Source organism: Seriola dumerili, unplaced genomic scaffold, assembly GCF_002260705.1.
Source record: "Seriola dumerili isolate Sdu_G_001 unplaced genomic scaffold, Sdu_1.0 BDQW01000074.1, whole genome shotgun sequence".
NCBI classification, from domain to species: Eukaryota; Metazoa; Chordata; class Actinopteri; order Carangiformes; family Carangidae; genus Seriola; species Seriola dumerili.
In genome coordinates, this window is record NW_019174329.1 from 67,900 (window position 1) to 88,201 (window position 20,302).

General features: G+C 38.7%; 1 protein-coding gene and 1 long non-coding RNA gene across 2 annotated transcripts; both read right to left on the reverse strand.

The window, feature by feature from the left end:
* Nucleotides 1-7,184: 7,184 nt before the first annotated feature.
* On the reverse strand, nucleotides 7,185-7,663 carry LOC111220800. Its single transcript, XR_002665065.1, has 3 exons — nucleotides 7,599-7,663; nucleotides 7,313-7,395; nucleotides 7,185-7,220 (listed from the first exon to the last, which is right to left on the reverse strand). It is a non-coding gene; the product is annotated as an uncharacterized LOC111220800 (long non-coding RNA).
* A 1,365-nt stretch (nucleotides 7,664-9,028) lies between these two features.
* Nucleotides 9,029-17,192, reverse strand: ppp1r26 (protein phosphatase 1 regulatory subunit 26). Its single transcript, XM_022744045.1, has 2 exons — nucleotides 17,079-17,192; nucleotides 9,029-13,044 (listed from the first exon to the last, which is right to left on the reverse strand). The coding sequence occupies exon 2, from the start codon at nucleotides 12,971-12,973 to the stop codon at nucleotides 9,695-9,697; it is 3,279 nt and encodes a 1,092-aa protein (XP_022599766.1). The 5' UTR covers nucleotides 12,974-13,044; nucleotides 17,079-17,192; the 3' UTR covers nucleotides 9,029-9,694.
* Nucleotides 17,193-20,302: the final 3,110 nt, after the last annotated feature.

Here is a 20,302-nt window from a genome sequence, read left to right on the forward strand (position 1 = left end):
GTTTACAAAGGTTGATTTACAACTACAAACATTGGAATTATTTGTGAACATCACTTTACAAGCTCAAAATCATTTTGACCCTAATTTGAGCCTAGGTACACATATAGTTACAGTAACAGTTTTGTTTCCTTCACAACAAATCAGACACAGCAAGTTTCCAAACAAGTATTTTAATACTCAAGCCAAATATTATTAATCACATCCACATAGTTTTCTGATGCATTTGATATGACAATAACTTAAATGTAATAAACAGAATATCATTTTAACTCATCTTAAACATTTAACTATGATCTGTGTGGAAATGCAATTACAAAATACAAACTGCTTTTAACAGAAATTAATTGAGTGATTTGAGCCTAAATGTATGGGGTGGAGTAATGTGCATGACTTACCATTTCTTGCTGGGCAAGGCGTGGTTCTGGCCTGAGGCGGATTCTTCCATAGCTATAAAAACACAAAAGGAAAAATGAGGACATAAGCAGCTCCTCTTGACTATGAAATGTTTTTGAAGCATTCTAAGGACTTCACAAGATAAAAGATGTATCAATCATCCATTTAAACTTCATTTACCATATACAGTAATAAAACAAGACTTTGACTAAATCTGAACAAATGATACATGTACATGTGAAGAAGACACACACACACACACACACACACACACACACACAAAAACACTGAAAGAGGAAGAGCTTCTGTCTATGTACACATGCAAAGCACAAAACTGTAAAATGTGGTGCTCAAAATTCCTGCAAGTGTGTGACACTGAGGTTACAAGTAGAATTTAAATTCAGGTGTGAAAATAGGATCCAAATACTTGTAACCTCAGTGTCATACACTTGCAGATTTATGAAGGCAAGGGGATACTGCAGGACACATGCATGGTCCTTGGCAGGCTATAGCAACATGACGGGATGACGACATCATCGCAAAGGCAGACTTTTTCACTTACAAGATATTTGGCTTGGTGTAGTATCCAATTAACGTATTCAGAGGAAATAAAATTAAAAAAAAAAAAAAAGTAATTGCAACAGTCAAACATAAATATACATCGATACATATATTAAAGAAAAAATTAATAAAACAATCTTACAAAACTATGTACAAAAGTGTTTTAGAATGACAAAACTCCTGCTGGGCAAGATGTGCAAAAGATCACAGTATAGACAATATCCGTCATGTGCAGGGATAATACCTCAAGGTGTTGATGTAATGGGGTTGATTGAGGCCACATGCAGAAGAAAAGGCTGGTGTTGGTCCATCATTGGTGATTAGACTGGACTTCTGGTCCTGATACAGACAAACATGCGATAGGAAAATTCCTTTAGATCATACAAGTTCTTTATAAATCAAACATGTTAGATCTGTTGTGTGTGTATATTAAATTGTGAAGATAGATATGAATATGCAAAATTACAGTATGAATATTATTAAATTTAAATGCAAGGAAATGAAGAGTAAACAACTAGAGGTATGATAAGAATTCAATGTACACACACTATATAACCAACAAATGCAGCAATACAAATATGGATATACTGATTTAATCACAGTGGTATACACAAATCTTACTTTTAAAAGTGAATGATAGCATGTTACTCACCTAGACCCTCCTCACTGTCTGGACTCTCTGCCGTTGGTGAGACAGGTAGAGGCGGTATTGCATCTGTACTGGCTCAGGTCCTGATAAAGACAGAGGGATGCTGAAATCTCCTGAGAAATGTAAAGACCTAGTTCACTTTCAGTCATGGCTAATCTCCTAACAGTGATGTAAAGTGGTTACAACATGGTGAACCGATCGACGTGTATTCACTCGGTCTACTGGGTCCATACAATCTCAAGTTACGGTCATCAGTTACAAGATGAGCCTAGAGTTACTGACGTCACTAGCTGTACAACAGCCGAGAGCAACAGACAGTCCTAGTAACCGCTAAAACGTCTGTAGACAACGTCAATATCACCACCTGAAATGTTTGTCGGTACGGTTTGTCGGTCGTTGCACTGATTATACTTATAGCTAAAGAGCCAACCTTCATGCTACTCACCGGGCTAACAGGAAAGTTGCGAGCTCGGCATCAAACCGCATCTCTTTACTCTCAGGAGCCGTCTCCAGCGGTGGAAAGCCACACCGAGAGTTACTCGTGTTGCTTCTTTTCTTTGCCGTTGAACGTGGTTTCTTGTCGGGAGCGGTCCTGCGGGATACAGATGAATACTACCTTTTAGGAGGTTCAGCCATTCCTGTGTTTCTGTGATGCCAACCTTAAGCAGCTGGAAGTTGTTCTTCTTCGTGGGACTGAGGGCAGACTTGACGCTCCGCTGACTCACACAGCGTCTAGTGTCACAAAGTGGTATTACAACTCAGGACAGGTCGGGGCTGGCTGGTGCGCATGCGCATTTCAGTAGATAACTCTGAAATACAAGATAGAGATCTTGACCATGACATCGTCATTGTGGCTGCTTCACACACTGTTGATAGTGTTAATTCGTTTTTTTGAACATTTTAAAACTAAACTTCTGGCCACATCTTCTATTGCACCTTTACAGCACAACCACCAAAGCTGACATTTAATAGTAAAGCTACATGTTCTTTGCCCACATTGTAAACCGACTTACGGTTTTGACACTTAAGTTAAAACAAAGACATTGAGCTTAACTTGACTGATATTGACACATTTGATGCATACAAAACATATTGTGATTTGCTTTGACAGTATACAAATCTATGCTTGGAAAATAAAATACAATCATGCTTCTCCCTTATACTTACATTCAATTTGTGATGTACAAACGTTTGTGTTTGCCCATTTTGCATTCAGGCCAGTAGATGTTGCACTGTTCACATGAAGCATCAAGATATAAACCCTTTGTGGAACCACTTTGCTGAGAAAGTAAAACCTCAGACGCCGTGGGACTCGCATCCAGTACCAGGCAGTTGATTTCTGCAAGCAAAGAAGATACAACAGCCCGGGAAGTATTTTACAGTATTTCACTTACTGACCACGGACTGCTCATAGAGCCAGGTTTCAGTTCACTACAACCACGTTGGCTTCTGGCATCCATCTTCCCAGTCACCATATGTTGGCAGGCTTTGTGTTACGACCCAGCTAGGGGAAAAAGGGAAGCAACGTAAAAGCAGGTGTTATTGGTCAATCAGATTTACTGATTTAATTTATTGCGTTAACAGGAAGGTAAATAAGTAAACAAATATACAAACAAGGCAAGAGAATAACTGAAGTAGGGGAACAGGAGCCAACAAAGAGCCTAACTATGCGATTCTAAGCAACCCAAAAACACAAGAAGCAGCACCCCTGGGTGTGATGCACAAGCAGAATTTTAGACCTAGCCCAGTCCCCAACAATTACTACCAGCATCCCAAACCAAATCACAAATTACACACAAATGTTCACAAAGGAAGCACAGAGGCGAGCTGCATATCACATCAGCCGCCACTAATGATGTGCGGGCCGGGCTCTTAAACTCTCTTCCTCTGATGCTTAAACGGCTGCAGCTGTGGTGGGGACTCACAGGATCATTGCTGCACCAATAAGAGAAGATGGCCGTGGAGTCGGAGGCTCCTCCTCTCTGCTCCGACCAATCCCGTCACAGAGGCAGCACAGCCTTATTAGCATACAGACAAAACACACTTTAAAATCCAGGTGACTGCACTGATGACACAATTATGGAAGATTGCACCAGTAAAGGAGAATATTAAAAGTACTAGAAAATTCCTGGAGAACTTTTGAACGTGCCTGCTGCTTGGTGCGTGTACTTCACTCCTCAAGTATCAATCTTTACAAAGGACATTACATTGAGTCTCATTCATGTTGTAGAGACTCATCCTGACACTGATCTCCCGTCACTGCAGGTGTCCCTCCAAAAGCCTTTTGAAGCTGTCACGACTGGCCAAAATAACCTCACGCTGACGGTTTCAAACACAAATTTGTCCCCACAACCACAGCAAGACATGTATACACACATGTACATGCCCTAACAGAAGTTGATCTGCAATAAAGCTGTACTTCTATATCCCCATACAGAAGATAGATGAGTCATTTTATGAAACGGGAGCCATTTGGGTCCGCAACATTTGATGAGATGCATAAGGCACAAAAATGTGCAAAAGTAGGTTTCCAAATCTTAAAACCATTAAGTCAAGTACTCTTACCATGATATTAAATGAGAAAATACTATTTATAAAGACTAACATAGTATTTTTAGCCATTTTTCCTTAGAACATGAACAACTTGACATTTGTATCCAAAAATATCACCATTAAATGTTGTTTTTTTTTATCAAACCTTTATTATTGTCAGGATTATATGTGTGCCCCTATTTACATAAGATACATTTTAATAAAAACATACTTTTTTCTAAAAATGTAATGATTTGTGTGTGTCCCTCATTTTGATTTACCACCCGTCACATTAACATGTGTCTATAAACAATGTACTGTTGCTTTTAACTGACATCACAGAGAGTAAGTGACATCATTTGAGGCTTTGGAGCAGCCAGGAACTAAAGCAGGCAAGTTCTGACTGGCACATAACAAATTTCTAAACAGCTGGTCTGTCCTCTCATCAGAGGAAGCTGAACTGAAGTGGTTTTCTGGCATCATCATCATCACCATCATCATCACAGCCCATTTGAGAACTAAGGATGTCCGTGCAGTCTCCTTTGTCCATACATGAGGTCCTCCTTCTGTTGGCACCAGTCATTCAGTTTTCAGTGTGGATTCCTTTGAATGACAGTAAAAGACAAACACTTTAGTTCAGACATGGTGGATCACAGTTAATCACACACATATACCAGCTGTCAGGACAGGTGCATGAATACCTGCTTCGGTTGAGGACTTCTGTGTATGAATTCACAGTATTAAATTAAAACCCCCACAAGATAATGTTCTATTATACATTGTGTATTGATCTCAATACAACAAGATACCAGCGAGAAGAGGAGACAGAAAATAAGTTAATGAGATAAAACTGAATTTTTTGCTGCATGTAGGAAAATTCTATCAGCCACATGAGCGTGAGTTAATTGTTCAACTATATTTATCCTTGTCCTGCAAATGTTTGCATGTTTGGGACAAGGTACGGTTACCATAGCAAACACTAAGTAGTCAGCTAGCAAGCTAGCTAGGTTAGCAAAGTGCATCTGTAATTCACATTAACTCTAATATTAATTTGGATGTTAACTGTCTCCTGTTCTCTGGTCAAAACACGTAGGAAAAAAACGCTCTAGCTTTTAGGAGCATCATACACGTTAAAACTGTAGGACGTTAAAGAAAATAAACATTTACTTACCGAAAGAAACGGTATATCAGCGTCTCTCCAGTCTGTTAGTGCCGAAGAACGAGCCATAATTACTGTGAACCGAAAACTCATTAAAACTAAAGAACTAACAGTAAAACTGTCAGTGCAAAATTCCTCCTCCGCCGACAAATATTAAGAAAAATAACAGAAACTTAACACAACTGATTCAATACGATGCACTCACGACCCAAGCCCCCCGGTGATCGACCTCCCGGCCTGCCGCGTCATCTGATCAATCATTGCAGACCAGGCATATCAATCAAACAGACACGCCCACAAAAAATACCCGTTTTTAAGGCCTAATATCTAATTAATTAGATGATTATTTTCAGATGGACCACCAGAACACTGAACGAGAGGTGTGAATTTAGCCCATCATCGACTGAGTATTTCATGAGAGAAGTTGGTGTTTTTTTGAATGGGTGTGTATTGGAACCTGTGGTTAAACCTCTGTGATCCAGCAGAATGAAGGAAACCACCTGATCCAAGGCCAGACACAGTTTTTGTTTATCTACATTGTCGTCGCATCTTTACATCTGTACATAACACACTTGGCACTGGTATCCTATTTCTCTGACATTCTTGTGGTTTTTATTAAATCTTTTTTTTTCTTTCTTTTAACCAAATTTATTTAGTGACAAAATGTTGCTTTTCTCACAGAGCTTAAGGTTTGTGAGACTTTGCTGCCTCCTTTAATCAGATTGTACATAAAGAGAGAGACAGATACAGTCTGTGGTTTGTTGAGACAAATGCACAGGTTGTGTTTCATCTACAAACGATGTACAGATCGATGTACGTCAAACGATTAAAATGTTTAATCTGATGAATCACAGGGTAGCTGTGGATTAATTACGATGAATCGACATTCCTAAATATGACCGAAAATTTCACATTTTCTCTGTATATTGTTGTTGGAACGGAAAGATAAATGACAGGAGGCGGATATATTATATTTAATATTTGTTTTTTTATTCATAACAAGTCCAGATGATGTTATTACTGAGATTGAAAAACAATTTATTTTAAGCTATAATTAAGCTATCTCCTATACCTCTTAGCAATGACACACAATTAATTTAAAGTAAATAAATAAATTCTACTAAACAATCCGGTGTTTGTGTTTGTAGTTCATAGGATGCCATAAAATAAAAGTTTTCTATAACGTCCAAACAAAAAATTCAAACTTCAAAACTTTATTGAAAAAAGTTCAACAACAATGGCTGCACCACACTTTTATGGAGCTAAGTTATAAAAAAGAATATAAACCAATGTTAAAGTTGGAAATAACTCCTGATTTAGAAACAACTGCTGTAGTACAAAAGAGGAATTCATTATATGTCTAGCCAAGGACAATGTAGCATGAGTTTAAATAATAGCAATTAACTAAAAGCCTGAAACCAGAACACTCTAATTATTCAGGAGCAACATAAATTTTTTTAAAAAATAAATAGAAAAATTTAGTTATTACAACCCTCTGGCAGTTCCTGTGGTTTAGGATTTATTCTTTGGTCCAAAACTGCAAAAAAAAGAAGAAATGCTCTCAACTGGTTACATAAACAAACATGTGAACTTAAACTTTCTTCCACGTTTTGTTATGTTATTTGGAGAATCTACTTAATATATAACTTATAACATTACAAAATAGGGCACCAATTTGTAATGGTGTTTCGTAAAAAAATTTCTTAACCAGAACTGTTAAAAAAAACTGTAATACAGAATATTAAATTTCCATTAAACTGCAACATCAAAACTAACATGAAACCTTATATAAATGAAGGCTTAATAAAGTTCAAAGGAGTTATTTAACAACCCACATACTGTAATATCAAACATCTACATGCATGTTTCACTTTCATAATGATGTTTTATCTTGTTTTGCTGTGCTGGCAGGGTGCTTCATTTCTCCTGCAAAAAGATGAAAATAAACTAAGATGAACGTTTTTTTTTACTGTGATCACTCGATGTAGAGACATATACATCTAGGTCCAATCACATACCTGTACACTGGAACAAACTGAAGCTTTCTCTTGACATGTTGCACAGTCTTCTTCTGCACACAAACACTGAGAGAAGTTTTCCCCTGCAAGCATTGTGTAATACATATTTCACACTCTCTGGATCTGGACACCTTTTTACAAACAGTAAAAAAATATTCTCAGTTTTCCTCGTAATTGATGTGGCCAGTGCATTTAATTGTTACTGAACATTTGGTTTAATCGTAAAAGGGATACAAATAGTGAAAGGCTGCAAACTGTACCATAAATTGTTTCTATGTATTTGTACCTTCTTGCTTTTTTCAGCCAGGCACCTCCTGTTGAACATCCTGCTTCTCTCCTCTGTGGTAAGAGCTATGCAAGGGCTGAAGGTGATGCCAGGGTCAATGGCAGTGGACAAAGACCTGAGCAAGGCAGAGCAGGACATGCATAAGACAACTCCCCAGTAATTACTTAACACCCTTATAATTCATTACCACGCCCATCTTCAAAAAAAATTAACATCTGTAAATTATGCTACTATGATTTCAATTATTAAACATTATTAATGAAGAAGGCCCATTGTTGTTTGTATTCCACTCTTTATTACACAGATGCACTTAAAAGACACAGCAAAAGTTTTTATTTGAAAGAGTAAAAGAAAAAAACACTTCTTACAAAATATTTACAAAACCTGGCAATGCACAGCATGTTCAGTAACTTCTTTTTTTTGATAAACAAAAATAAATAGTCTTTTCACATAGGAAATTCAAGAAAACTTTAACATGACAAAGAAATGAACACACTAAATATCAAGTTTAGCAAGACAGAGAGGAGTGAGTATGTGGCTTCTGTGGGAACTGGAACAACACGTGAGTCATAGAGGTAATAAATCCAAGACTGCTATAGTGGCTTTCATCAACCACTGAGCTTAACGTCCCACCTATAAATTTAAAACCATACAATGAACTAAGGGCACTGTGTCTGAAAAACAAATGTTGAGTAGATGTAGTATAATATCTCCATGGTATTCAACAAAGGATACATGATTGTTTCAGTCTCTACTAGTGTTCTAAAATTGCTCTAAGAAGGTGCCTTTTAGGTGTCAAGGGTATAATCTCTTTAAAAGGTTACCCTGGCTTTTTCTCCTTATGTGCAAAAGTTAGAAAGGGTCTACTGAATCCGTCATCATTAGAAGAGCTTCATCAGACTGAGGTGATAAAATCAAGAGGTAGGGTGGGGTGAGGGATGAAGTAAAGAGGCATGTTTTCAGGTCGGAGCTGACAATACATGGCGACTCTTTTTTGCTGGAATTAAGTGGGAAGGTATTTCTTGGGGAGGAAAGCATTGAGAGTAATGTGATGACACAAGCAGCTAAAGCTAAACAGTATTGAGCAAGGTAGAGAGTTGATGTAGAAGAATTTGAGGAGGTTAAAGTAATAGCATGTATTCGGATATCGGGAACACAGTCTGGATAGAGTTTCATTATCAGTAGAACACAACAGTAGATTTTATTTTACATACATATGACATTAGTGTTTGGTGATGCAAGATAAAAAATTCACATAGATTCTGATAAAACACATTTATACTAATTTTCATTATTGATTAATTAGCCAATTTTCTTTATCAACTGATTAATCCTTAATGATATGAAGTGTGAAGAAAAAAAAAAAGAAGAACTTCAAATGTCTTTTCTAAAATATGATGAAGAAAAAAAATGCTTTAAACCTTTAATTTTCTGTTTTGCATGCACAAGTCTAATTGATCTATAATATAATATATAATTTGTCCCGTAAATAGAGCAGTGATGAAACCTATTACAATAACATCAACAATAAAGGCTTTCTAACTTTTGCACATAAAAGATCTTTGATTTCTTCTTAAAGTAAACCTATATATAACATTTAAATTGTGTAATTTATTATGAAATAATAGCATGTATTTTTCTGATTAACATGATTTGTGTTGTTCCATGGACACATTAAAAACATCCTAATTTTAAGCATTTGGACTTTGCTGACGGATTATATTTCTGGGTCACTTCTTTTTAAATAAAATGTCAAAGTCATTTAGGATGAAGTCATTTTAGTCATTTTCTGCGACAAACTATTCTACAAAAGGTCACTGTATTGCTTTTCAAAGGTTCGGTGATATGGATTAACCTCAGAGCACAAAAAAAGTTTTCATGATGGTGCCATTATGTTACACAGCTGTATAAATGTACAAACACATTAAAAAATGCCTGTTTTGTTTTCTTGTATTAACAAACATTCCCTTAGAGCCTATAAATGAATGATCTTGATCATAACCTACCTTATATGTATCAGCAGGGCACAATCAAAATATGAACTTATATAAAAGTTGGATTATAATGCTATGGGACATAGTGACCAAAGGAAATACTTACAATGTGGAAAAGCCCTGCTTCTTCTCTGGATTTCTCCTGTTGCCTGACTCACAATCTGCCTCATCTACAAATTCTTCCTCTGCTCTTTCTAGATGTACTTCTTTATCATCTATCTTCACGCTCTCGCCTTCTCTTTTTTTCTCAATTAGCAAGTCCACTCTCTCCTTTCCCTCGCTCCTTTCCCTGCTTCGAACCTGGACATGGTTGGTCCTGTTAGATTCCAGTTCGACAAACACACTCTTGTCTTTAGACATATGCACCATACTCTCTGTCTCTCCTTCTATGGGGCACTGTGACCTGTGGCCAAGTGGCTGGCTCCGTGTAAAGGACATCCTCGGATGTTGCCTGGCAGTAGACAAAAGATTCAAACCAGGGGATGTGAACGTGTTATTTACAGATGTCTCTGGAGACCAGGGGAAGGGCGCTCCGCTGGTCTTTGAAGAGGACCAAACAGCGACTGGAGTCTGTGATTTGAGGTTGATGTCCCCGCTTTGATATGGTAGAGTTGCTGATGCACTCTCATTGATTTTAGATGAGGTGATATGGAATTGTGTTCGACTGAGAGTCCTCGTGTCAGTGATGGGGAGTCCCAGGCTCTGGCGCCACTTGATTGACTCAGAACGAGAATGAGCAAGGCTGGGACTCAAAACTGGTCGAACTCTCTCCATCTGTGAGGTTACCTCCTGGACGTTTCCTCTCCCCATGCCAGGCCTCCTTTGCTCGGTTCTAGCAGCCCCCGCCCCGTCTGCTGGCTCCAAAAGACCGGGGCTGCAGGACTGGACCGAGGACAGACATGATTGTGCACCGACAGAAGAGATGTCCGGCAAACTCTGTGGCGTTGGAATAGGTCTATCTTGAGGTGGACTGCTCAGAGGAGGTTGTCCAGGGCAAGAGGTGGTGATAGTTTTTCTTGGAATTTCAGCCAGCTGATTTTCCTGTTTAATGTCTTCATCTTGAATCCGGGTACAAACCACAACAGTACCATTCCTCGATACATCTCCGTCTTTACTTTTCACTGCAGTTGAAACTTTGGCCTTTTCAGCCAGAAACCTTCTGATCTCTTGCTCAATGCTGTCGTCGCTGTCTACTGAGCTACTATCATCCTTTATCTGAAGAGCAGTCTGAGTATTGTGAGGCAACATGGAGTCTCGTCCGTCATTCCCTTTCAATATCTCCGTTTCACCTCTGTGCATGTCATGCTCTTTACTTTCATCAGTTTGTTTTTGTTGGGAAATGTTCTTATTACTTTGTCCAGTCTTGTCTTTCACGTCGTCTTTACTCTTCTGTACTTTTTTCAAAGCACTGCGCTTGGAGAAAGGTTCAGGTTTTAACTTCTTGGCCTGGAAAGCATTTCTTTGCAGTGGCTCTTCATCCTTGAGGCACTTCCTTGATTTCCGCTTTAAGTCTCTTGTCTTTTTCTTTGATTTCTTTTTTGTCTTGAGCAGGTCTTTTATAGCGGTGTCTAGGTCCTCATCACTGTCAAGTGAGCTACTCTTGTCTCCACTTTGCTCTGTCTTGTGTATCCCAGCTATTGGGTGTGTTTGACTTCTGTGGGAAAACACCAGTGGGCTCAAATCTTTTCTATGCTCAGGTGAAGATTTAGGGGCTGTTAGTTTAACATTGTTATCCATCCCTGACATGTTGGAAATGCTACAGTTTTCCTCCTTGTGTTTTCTTCTCTGCGTCAGCGACATTCTTGAAGGTTTCTTTTGAGTTGCGACTTGTTTTGCTTTCACTTTCTCTGGTTCATTCATACTTTGAGGCTCTTGAGTTACAGCAGAGCCAGGGGGCTGTTTGTGCATTTGGGCCTTCTGCTCAAGAAATTTCCTAATTTCTTGCTCAATCCCATCTTCACTATCAATGGAGCTGTTATCACTCTCTTCATCTGGACAAGCATCAGGAAGTGAAGACTGCACGGAAGATTCGGCGGGGGCACAACTGGTAAGGCCAACACTATGATGGAAGGCCCCGGGCATAACAGTTTTTGAAATGTCCAGTATTGCCTCAGCACACATGAGCTCTGCAGTTGTATTAACCTTTGGGGGAGCAGGTGTGGGTTGATCCTTAAAACCTTCTACTTTAAACGAAAGCAATCCATTTCCTTTACGGCTCTCGGACAGTGAATTCTTGGGTATGAAAGCAGATGAAAGAGGAACAGATTTCGTTTCTTTCTCTGTTCTGGTCTTTTTCTTTCTCAATTTGTTTTTCTTCATGTTTTCCGTGCTTGTACTTCCAACAGCATGCATTAATGACTTACTGAAGGGTTTTTGTTTGTGTAAGAATGGTTTCAGGACACTCTTCTCCTTAAGTTGCTCAAGCTGGTAGCAGCGAATAGCTTCCTCTATCCCGTCATCACTAGTGGAGTCAGACTCCTCTTCTTTGAATGCATGTGGATTGAAAGTCTCCCTTGTGTTCTGCTGCTCCTTTTTCTCTAGCTGGTATCTTTGAATGGCCTCCTCGATACCATCATCACTACTGGAGTCATTTGAGTCTTCCTCCACCTTCACTGTGACCGGGCACTTCACTTTGTTGAATATGCTGATCGTTTTAGATGGGCTCTTTGTCTGCTCTTTGAGAGACACTAAAGTTTTGGTTGTTGTACTTTTATTAGAATCCAATTTCTTGACCATGCTGTCGTGAAGGGAGGCCTTGTTTTTGATATACTTTTTTATAGGTATAACAGCTGGCGTGGTCTGGGTTTCTTTGACACATGTTGGATGCTGGTTGCTTGCAATCAAAAATGTATTGCTGTCAGAGTTCTGTTTAGAAACATCAGGAATAGGTGGATTTTTTCTCTGAATTTTGGATGATTGGAGAAATGTGGAGCATGGTTCTGCCTTGCGTTTGTGATCATCCTTTTCCTTCAGGTACTCCAGTATTGCCTCCTCAATCCCTCTGTCCACGGAATCATCACTGTCGGAGTCAGTGCTCTCGTGGTTGATTGGGGAGGAAACATCTGCTTGCTGGTTTGCAGTGGGACCTTTAGTTTTGGACTTGGCTCCAACATAAGGACCCATTGCAACCTTGCAGACTTGGGGATGACCGTCTTGTCCTGATAGCACATTTCCCTCGATCTCGTCGCCCATCTCGAGGGAGGACTGGGTGCTCCTAAGGCTCTCTATGATCATCCGGACCTTATCTGAGATAGGTGTGCCTCTGGTGGACAACTCGGTGTCAGAGTCATTGAAGCACTGAAGGCTATAGCCTCCAGGTGGGCCACATGTTCTCCATTCTGTTTGCGTCGCTGCGACAGGTGGTACATTCATCAAGTACATTCTAGTGAAGTAGGGTGAGGTCCTCGACCACTGGAGTGCAGCTGCCTCCGATCACAATCACATTGTTCAATCTAAGAAGGAAACAGAAACAAGGCAAGGAAAGTCAAAAAATGAAAACCCTACATGTAGCATTTCTATTTGATTCATCTATCACAAAATTCTAGTGACATACATTATTATTCATTCTGTGTCCACACATCAGATCCTTAGTGTTTTGTAAGAGCTGTAAATGAAGTCCATCATATTGGAATATTGCAAAAAATGTGTCTAAAGATGTGGAAATTTACATTTTAATCAGCCATGTAGAGCCATCTTGGACTGACAGTCAATTGTCAGGGAGATTTAAGATAGAGTTTCAAATAGCTGACTACTACTACTACTACTACTACTACTACTACTTACAAACATTAAAGGAAAATAAATGTTGCAGTTGACAATTACTTTACACGTTTTACAATGACTGGTGATTTATTTTTTTACATCTATGGAAAAACCACAATTTCCCAAAGCACAAGATGACATCTTCAAACTATACCCCAACCAATAATGGATTTTTGAGGATGATATCAATATCAACATCTGAAACCTTAAAAATACGATGATGATAATAATAATAATAATAATAATAATGTTTTTGCTTGGCTCTGTTCCCTAATCATTAAGCAACTAATCTTTCACCACAAAAGAAAATGCTGCAATCTATTCCTATTGTCTCTGATATTATTACCTCCCTAGTCTTAGAAAGACTGTGTTTCTTCAGACACCAACAATTTGATTTAGCCATCAGAATTTAAAAAGATAATAATCCCCTCTCCTTATCTCAGAGAAACAGTTAAATTCCAACAACTGACAGTACTTCCTTATTTGATTTCTTTCCCTTCACTTTCAATACAGTTTGTCAGAATGGTCAATACTAACAGAGACACCCCATCAGAATACATATCCAGAAAAACAGCTGCACATCCAGCAGAGTAGGCACACTCACTGCTCTGCTGCCACCCTGTGGAGGAATCTGATGTGACCACTCTGCAGTAGTTAGTGCAGGCTGTATGTTATTATGTAAATAAAAAGGTGCAGCATGGTTTAGGGAGATTGATCTTGCAGCTCACTTTAGTGTGTATTGCATTGGTTCAGTGTGTGGAATGCCTGCAGCTTCTTCACAGTAAGAGTGGTCTAGTGTCTGGCTCCCAGTCCTGTATTGGCCCCATTTACTAAAAGTCCCACAGAATTAACACGTCAGTGCATAAAAGTGACTTCTCAGTTATATACTAAAACTGAACAGGACCACAACACTAGTGGGAATCTAACCAAAGTGAGCAGATGCAGTGATGCCGGAAGGATTCTACTGTGAAACCCCTAAGGGAAGTGTTCAGGTGCATCAACACTGTGGAGAAACAGAATTCATTACAGCTCTTACAAATGATGGCAAATAACATCAGGTCAATCTACCAAACCTTTGGAGTGTACCAAAAGAAGCAAGGCTACCCATGACCACATTAACCTGCTATTGGACTCTGAGGCAAAAATGAGCTGTGGGATTCTTTTCTATAGTTGCTTCAAGTTGATTAAAACATAGCAAATGAAATAATTTACATACAAGACAGGGCTTTTGATTAGATAGAAATGCATGAGCCAATTTAAAGCCTCTCCTATATGATATGATGCATATTGCGACAAATGTGCAATAATCAAATCACTGCAAAATAATTGACACAAATTAACCTGGGGCCTTCAAGGCCCATTGGCATCCAGGGCCAATGGATGCCCTGGATCCACTGTCCCATATGCCCAGTTAGCAATCCAGCCTCTGGGCTGCTCTGAAGCTCTGATTGATGTGTTAAATGCATTTCATTACAGCACAAATAATACAACTGTATTTCACAACAAAACTCCACTCCACCCTGAAATGTGTGTTACTTTACACACAATTACAATCACTGTACACTCTTGGGCCAAATTAAGGTGAAAGAGACCTTTCATCTCAGAAGTCATTTAATACATGCTCTCTTTATGTTAACTTGTAGGTGGGTAAATAAACCCTTTTTCCCATAGTGGCCCCAAGAAACACACTGAAAGGCCCCTAAAGCTCCACAGATCCCACTGATTGAGTTTGAGAAGAGCAGATATGACATTTTGGATTACTGGTGCTAACAAAGTAGCAAATTATACCCTTGAATTATTCAGTTTAGTCCACCAAATTAATACTGTTAAGTTACTGAAGGAGAAGGAACTGAAGTCACAGGTTGCTGTTCCTGGTTCAGTCATTTATTAAGAAGCACTCAGAGAGTCAGTGTCAGGCTGGCAGCTGTGTTTTAATACAGATCCCCCTATAATTACTGAGTCCACTTCCTCAAATTAACGGCGTTAAATTATAGTGTTTATCCAATTGGTCTTTGTCCCCTCAACAAATCCTTCCACTTTCAGTTTTAATGGTACAACGGACACTGTTTAAGCGCTCCTTAGTTACTCTTTGATGGGCATCTTTGATGTAATGCAATACAGAATAGTGACAGTTGTCAGATCATGAACAGGCTGGGCCGCTGGGGTTCAATCACAGGTGGAAAAAGTATTCACATCCTTTGTGTAAGTAGAGCTGCAAAATAAACATTTAAAAATACACCGTCACAGGTAAAATTAACTATCAATCATGTCTAGACCCTCCAGATTTATATTGCTTCGCCTTGGAGGGGCCCACCCCTAGGTTTGGGAACCACTCAACTAAGACTGAACTACTTAACTACATATATATAAAGCTGTTCAAACCAGCTCCATCTCAAGCAGTAATACATTGATGCACCAGTATTAACAATCTAATAATGTCATATATAATAGTGTATCAGTTACAGGGGCCATTACTTTGTAGCATGAGTACTTCTACTTTAGATATTTTAGAGATTTTCAGTAAATACTGCTAAAAAAAACCAAAACGTAATACTGTAAAATACTGCACTTTAAGAACTTTACTTATAATGGAGTATTTTACATCGTGGTATTAGCACTTACTTCAGTAAAGGGTCAGAGTACTTCCTCCACCATTGTTAACAACAGTACTTGAGTAAATGTACTTCGTTACTTTCCACCATTAATACATCTTAGCTTGATACCTGATACCTGCCAGGCTCCGTAGACTTTGGATGGCAATGTGGAACTTGAACCCAGCGCGACTATTAAACTGTCCTGCGATTAACTAAATGTTAAACCCTGCAACAACCTCCACGAGCAAGCGTGCTCTCGTGCATTAACCCAGCCGAAGAGTCGCTACGCCAGAGCTTCTGCTAGCCTGCCTAACCCAAATGCAAACCCCCTCCCTCCCGGTTCTGAATGCAGCCTGCAGAGAGAATGAGCCACCCGACTGCAGCCGACACCAAGAGACAATATCCCAAACTCTTAACCATCCTCGACAATGATTAAAAGCTGCCGAACCTGGTAGAAGAAAGCGAATAACTACACGAAATTGGGACGGGTCACCAAAGACGCCCCGCTGAAAAATGCCGAAAAGCACATAAACCGAGCTAAAAAGGTAGCAATAACGTTAGTCGTACGCCAACTTAGTTTGACATATCATGTGTACAAAGAAAGTTTCTCCAGACATGCCAACATTTGTGGGTGGCATTTTCTGGATTACATAACCATAACGTGTTGCTGCGTGCATTTTCCCTCCCGGACGTTTTCCTGGTTGCAACACAGCAACCCCGGCTGTCCCCGTAACCGTCTAGCGGCACGAACTGCACCGATGCCCGGCGTGCAGCGTCAGGAGACTCCGCAGAGCAACCATGTTTCTTGGTAACGGCCACGGTTGTCAAAACCCACTGTATTCGGTCGATAACGGCGCTAAACGTAATTGTAAAGCCAGTAAACGATGTTATACAAAACAGAAATGTATATTTCTGGGGAGAAATGAAAGAGATGGCGAGAATAACGTTGGGGGGATAACCGTAGCTAGTCGGTGACTTGAAAGACACAGGCGGGCCTCCCGGCTGCTGCAGCCCCGGCATTTTCTCCGGCAAAGAAAGCCTTTGTATTGAGCCACAGCTTCCACTCCTAGCCTCGGCTATTTTCACACAGATTAGACCCACAAAACAGGCAGCGCACAAGTTTAACTCACCTGGATATGACACAAAACGACCGATACAGAAGGAGTTTGTTCGTCGTTGATTCAAGATGTTAGGAAAGCCGTCGTGGAGATCATTCGGTGTCCGTCACCAGCTCATAACACCGCCTGAAGCTCTCGCCGTCGAGTCCCCCTCCGCTCCGACTACCGGGCGGACAAGCTTCCTTAAACCCAGAGTCCAGCCAAGCATGGACCCTTTCAAATATGGCATTGGCGTTTTTTTTTTACCCGGGAAATATGCATACGTACTCTTTATATTTTACATTTTAACATTACAAAACATACCCATATGTCTAATTTTGATGTTAATGCTGCATTAATAAGCGAAAACAGCTATTTTCCGGGAACAGTTTAGTGTGAAATAACCTTTAATTATATTTTTCTGTTGCATCCCAGAGGACTTAGCGACAATGTTATTATCAAACGCATTCTTATTCAAAAGTTTTATCTCCCATGGCAGAGTAGTTTTATGAATTAGGCAACTCCCAGTCAGGCTGATACAATGCACTGACATCAACTCTAGTGTCTAATTATTGAACTACCAGACAGTGTCCAGTAGTATTTAGATCTGGTTCGACCTGAAATCAGCTTTATAATTTGAAGTTTTACTGTTATATCTGTATGATGCTCGTAAAACACGGGAATGATGTCTGCACAAGGTCATATACCAACAATCTGGAGTCATTTATTAATTGATTTCATTCAATATTTATTCATTACGTTGAACAAGATCCTTTTTATATAGATTTTTAAAAAATATATATTAATATGATCTTATTATTTTCTTGATTAATCGATTTACTTCTGTCTAAGAAATGTCAGAAAATAGTGAAAATTGCCCTTTAAAAGTTTTTAAATGTAGTTTGTCAGCTCAAATTCCTTGTTTTGTTTGACCAACACCCTTACACCCAAAGATTTTTTTTATCACATAAAGAAAAGCAGCAAATCCTCACATTGTAGGAAAAGCAATCAGAGAATGATATGCATTTTTGTTTGAAAAATGACTGAAATGATTAATAGATTATCAAAGTAGTTGCAGATTCAGTTTCTCTTGATCAATTAATCGATTCATCTTTTCAGCACTAGTTACACCCAAACAACTTATCAACCGCTTTTAGTTTTAAGCATTTACAAAAAAAAATTAACTCCAGATGATACCAACATTAAAACATCATTCAAAATCCAGGAAAAGAGGATTATTCTTTCTTATGTTCAGTTCTTTGTCCATGGTCCATGCTTTGTGTCCCTTAATTTTAATGAATAATGAATATCTAAATGGTTTCAGTGTTTACAAAAGCACATCTAAAACTAAACTAGAGCACCTTATTTAAGGATTCACAACTGTCACATTTATTCAATGACTCTTAGAGTTTGCTCTACATAGGGAAGGATAATGACAAAGAGGAATCTTGGCAGATTAAAGACTGATGGAAATGTCAGCGCATGGATAAAATATATGAAATGATGATGGATTTGCCAAGAATCCTTCATCACAATCACTGCAACATGTCCCAAAAGCTGTCTTATAGACGTTACTATCAGCTTCAACAAAACCAACATTAAAACAACAGAAGATCAAAATCATGCAGAATGTACCAGAGATTTAAAACTGTGTTAAAAGCCAAAATGCTGGTGAGGGACAATAGGTACATTCACAGATCTTCACTGGGATGTATTACCCGTTTGACATGAAAAATTCCACTAGTGATGCAAACTTCTATTAATACTGTATAAAATTTGAAAGATTATAAATCCCATCAAAATTTCACATCTTGTCTAAGTTTCTTAAGTGTTCTTGAGACACCAGCAGACATTAGGAAACGTATATCAAGTATCAGATTACAGGATCAGTGACCAAGCCCAAGAGTAGAATGTAACGTAACTCTAAAAATGTTCAATTGAAGCTTTTCTTGTGCTCAACTCTACTATAATTTAAGCTCTCGCATCATGACGTGCGATATCTTGGCTTGGAAACCTTTATTTTAATTTATAAAATGTTTCTAATAACTCCTAATACACCAGTACATCTAATGTAATCGGAAATGATTTATCAGAGGCTGTGGACATAAACCTTCAGCCACATAACGTATGCCTGGATGTCTGACTCCAGAGTTACAAAAAGTTACAGAAGAATCTGACTTTAAACGAGAACAGAGATATTATACATTTTTGATTTATCAGAGCGATGAGTTGATCAATTGATTATTAGATTGAGAGCAAAATAATCAACAACTATTTTGATAATAAATTAATCATTTTGACTTATTTTTCAAGAAAATTCTCTGTTTTCAGCTTCTGAGATGTGAATATTTTCCAGTTTCCCATGTTTTGGTATTGAAATTAAAATTAAAATTGAATTATTTGCATTGTACATATTCATTGTGTGACACTGAATAAAGCAAAAACAGGACAAAAATGTCCTTATAAGTCATATAAGTTGCCATTATTTTCAAATCAGTATTCGAGGGAATCAGAGCACATGTATAAACTCTGATGCATTTCACTTTATACCATACTGATGGATCTGTGGTACAGGACGCTGCTACAGTATTGCACTATTACCAGTAGCACTCCTGTTGGCAAATACTTTGGAATTGATTCATGAAGTTCACAGTGCATACCAGCATCTTACAAAAGTGCCAGCATGTTTTATTGTTTCAAGTGGGAGATGCCAAACTTTGATGTTTTTTTTGTTTCCAGGGTTGTTTTTGTGATTCCAGAACCCAAAGTGACATCTTCAAATGCTTTTAAAAAAATTACAGAAATGACAAATTGATGATCAAAATAGTTGCTGATTATTTTTCTGTCAATAGATATTCTGAATACCTAGTGTTTTACCTAGTGTGGTTCTGAATACCAGTGCTTTGTGTACTTGATGGTCAAATTTGAGCTTTTCTTCATTTTAACAATGACGGGTACTCTATAATAATAATAATGATAATAATATTCTACACAATACTGTCAGGTAAAGGCTCATGTAGCTCAGCCATTGTTATCATTGGTGGCATCCAAAAGAAATGTCTTCACTGCACCTCGTGTGATAAAAACTGCCTGGCCCCCTATTATATTTCATAACATATATGAAGTGTAAACACTGTATCAGGTTGCATGGCCTGTATAAACATTCCTTCTAATTACTACAGGGGCTAAAGCAACATTCGGGGTTAGTTTTTTGTAGTAGTTTTTATTTAATTTCACCCTCCTACAATCAGGCAGGG

Bases quoted from the DNA above. Each gene is read 5' to 3' on its own strand.
- ppp1r26 (XM_022744045.1), bottom strand. From the start codon at position 12,973: ATGTACTTGATGAATGTACCACCTGTCGCAGCGACGCAAACAGAATGG.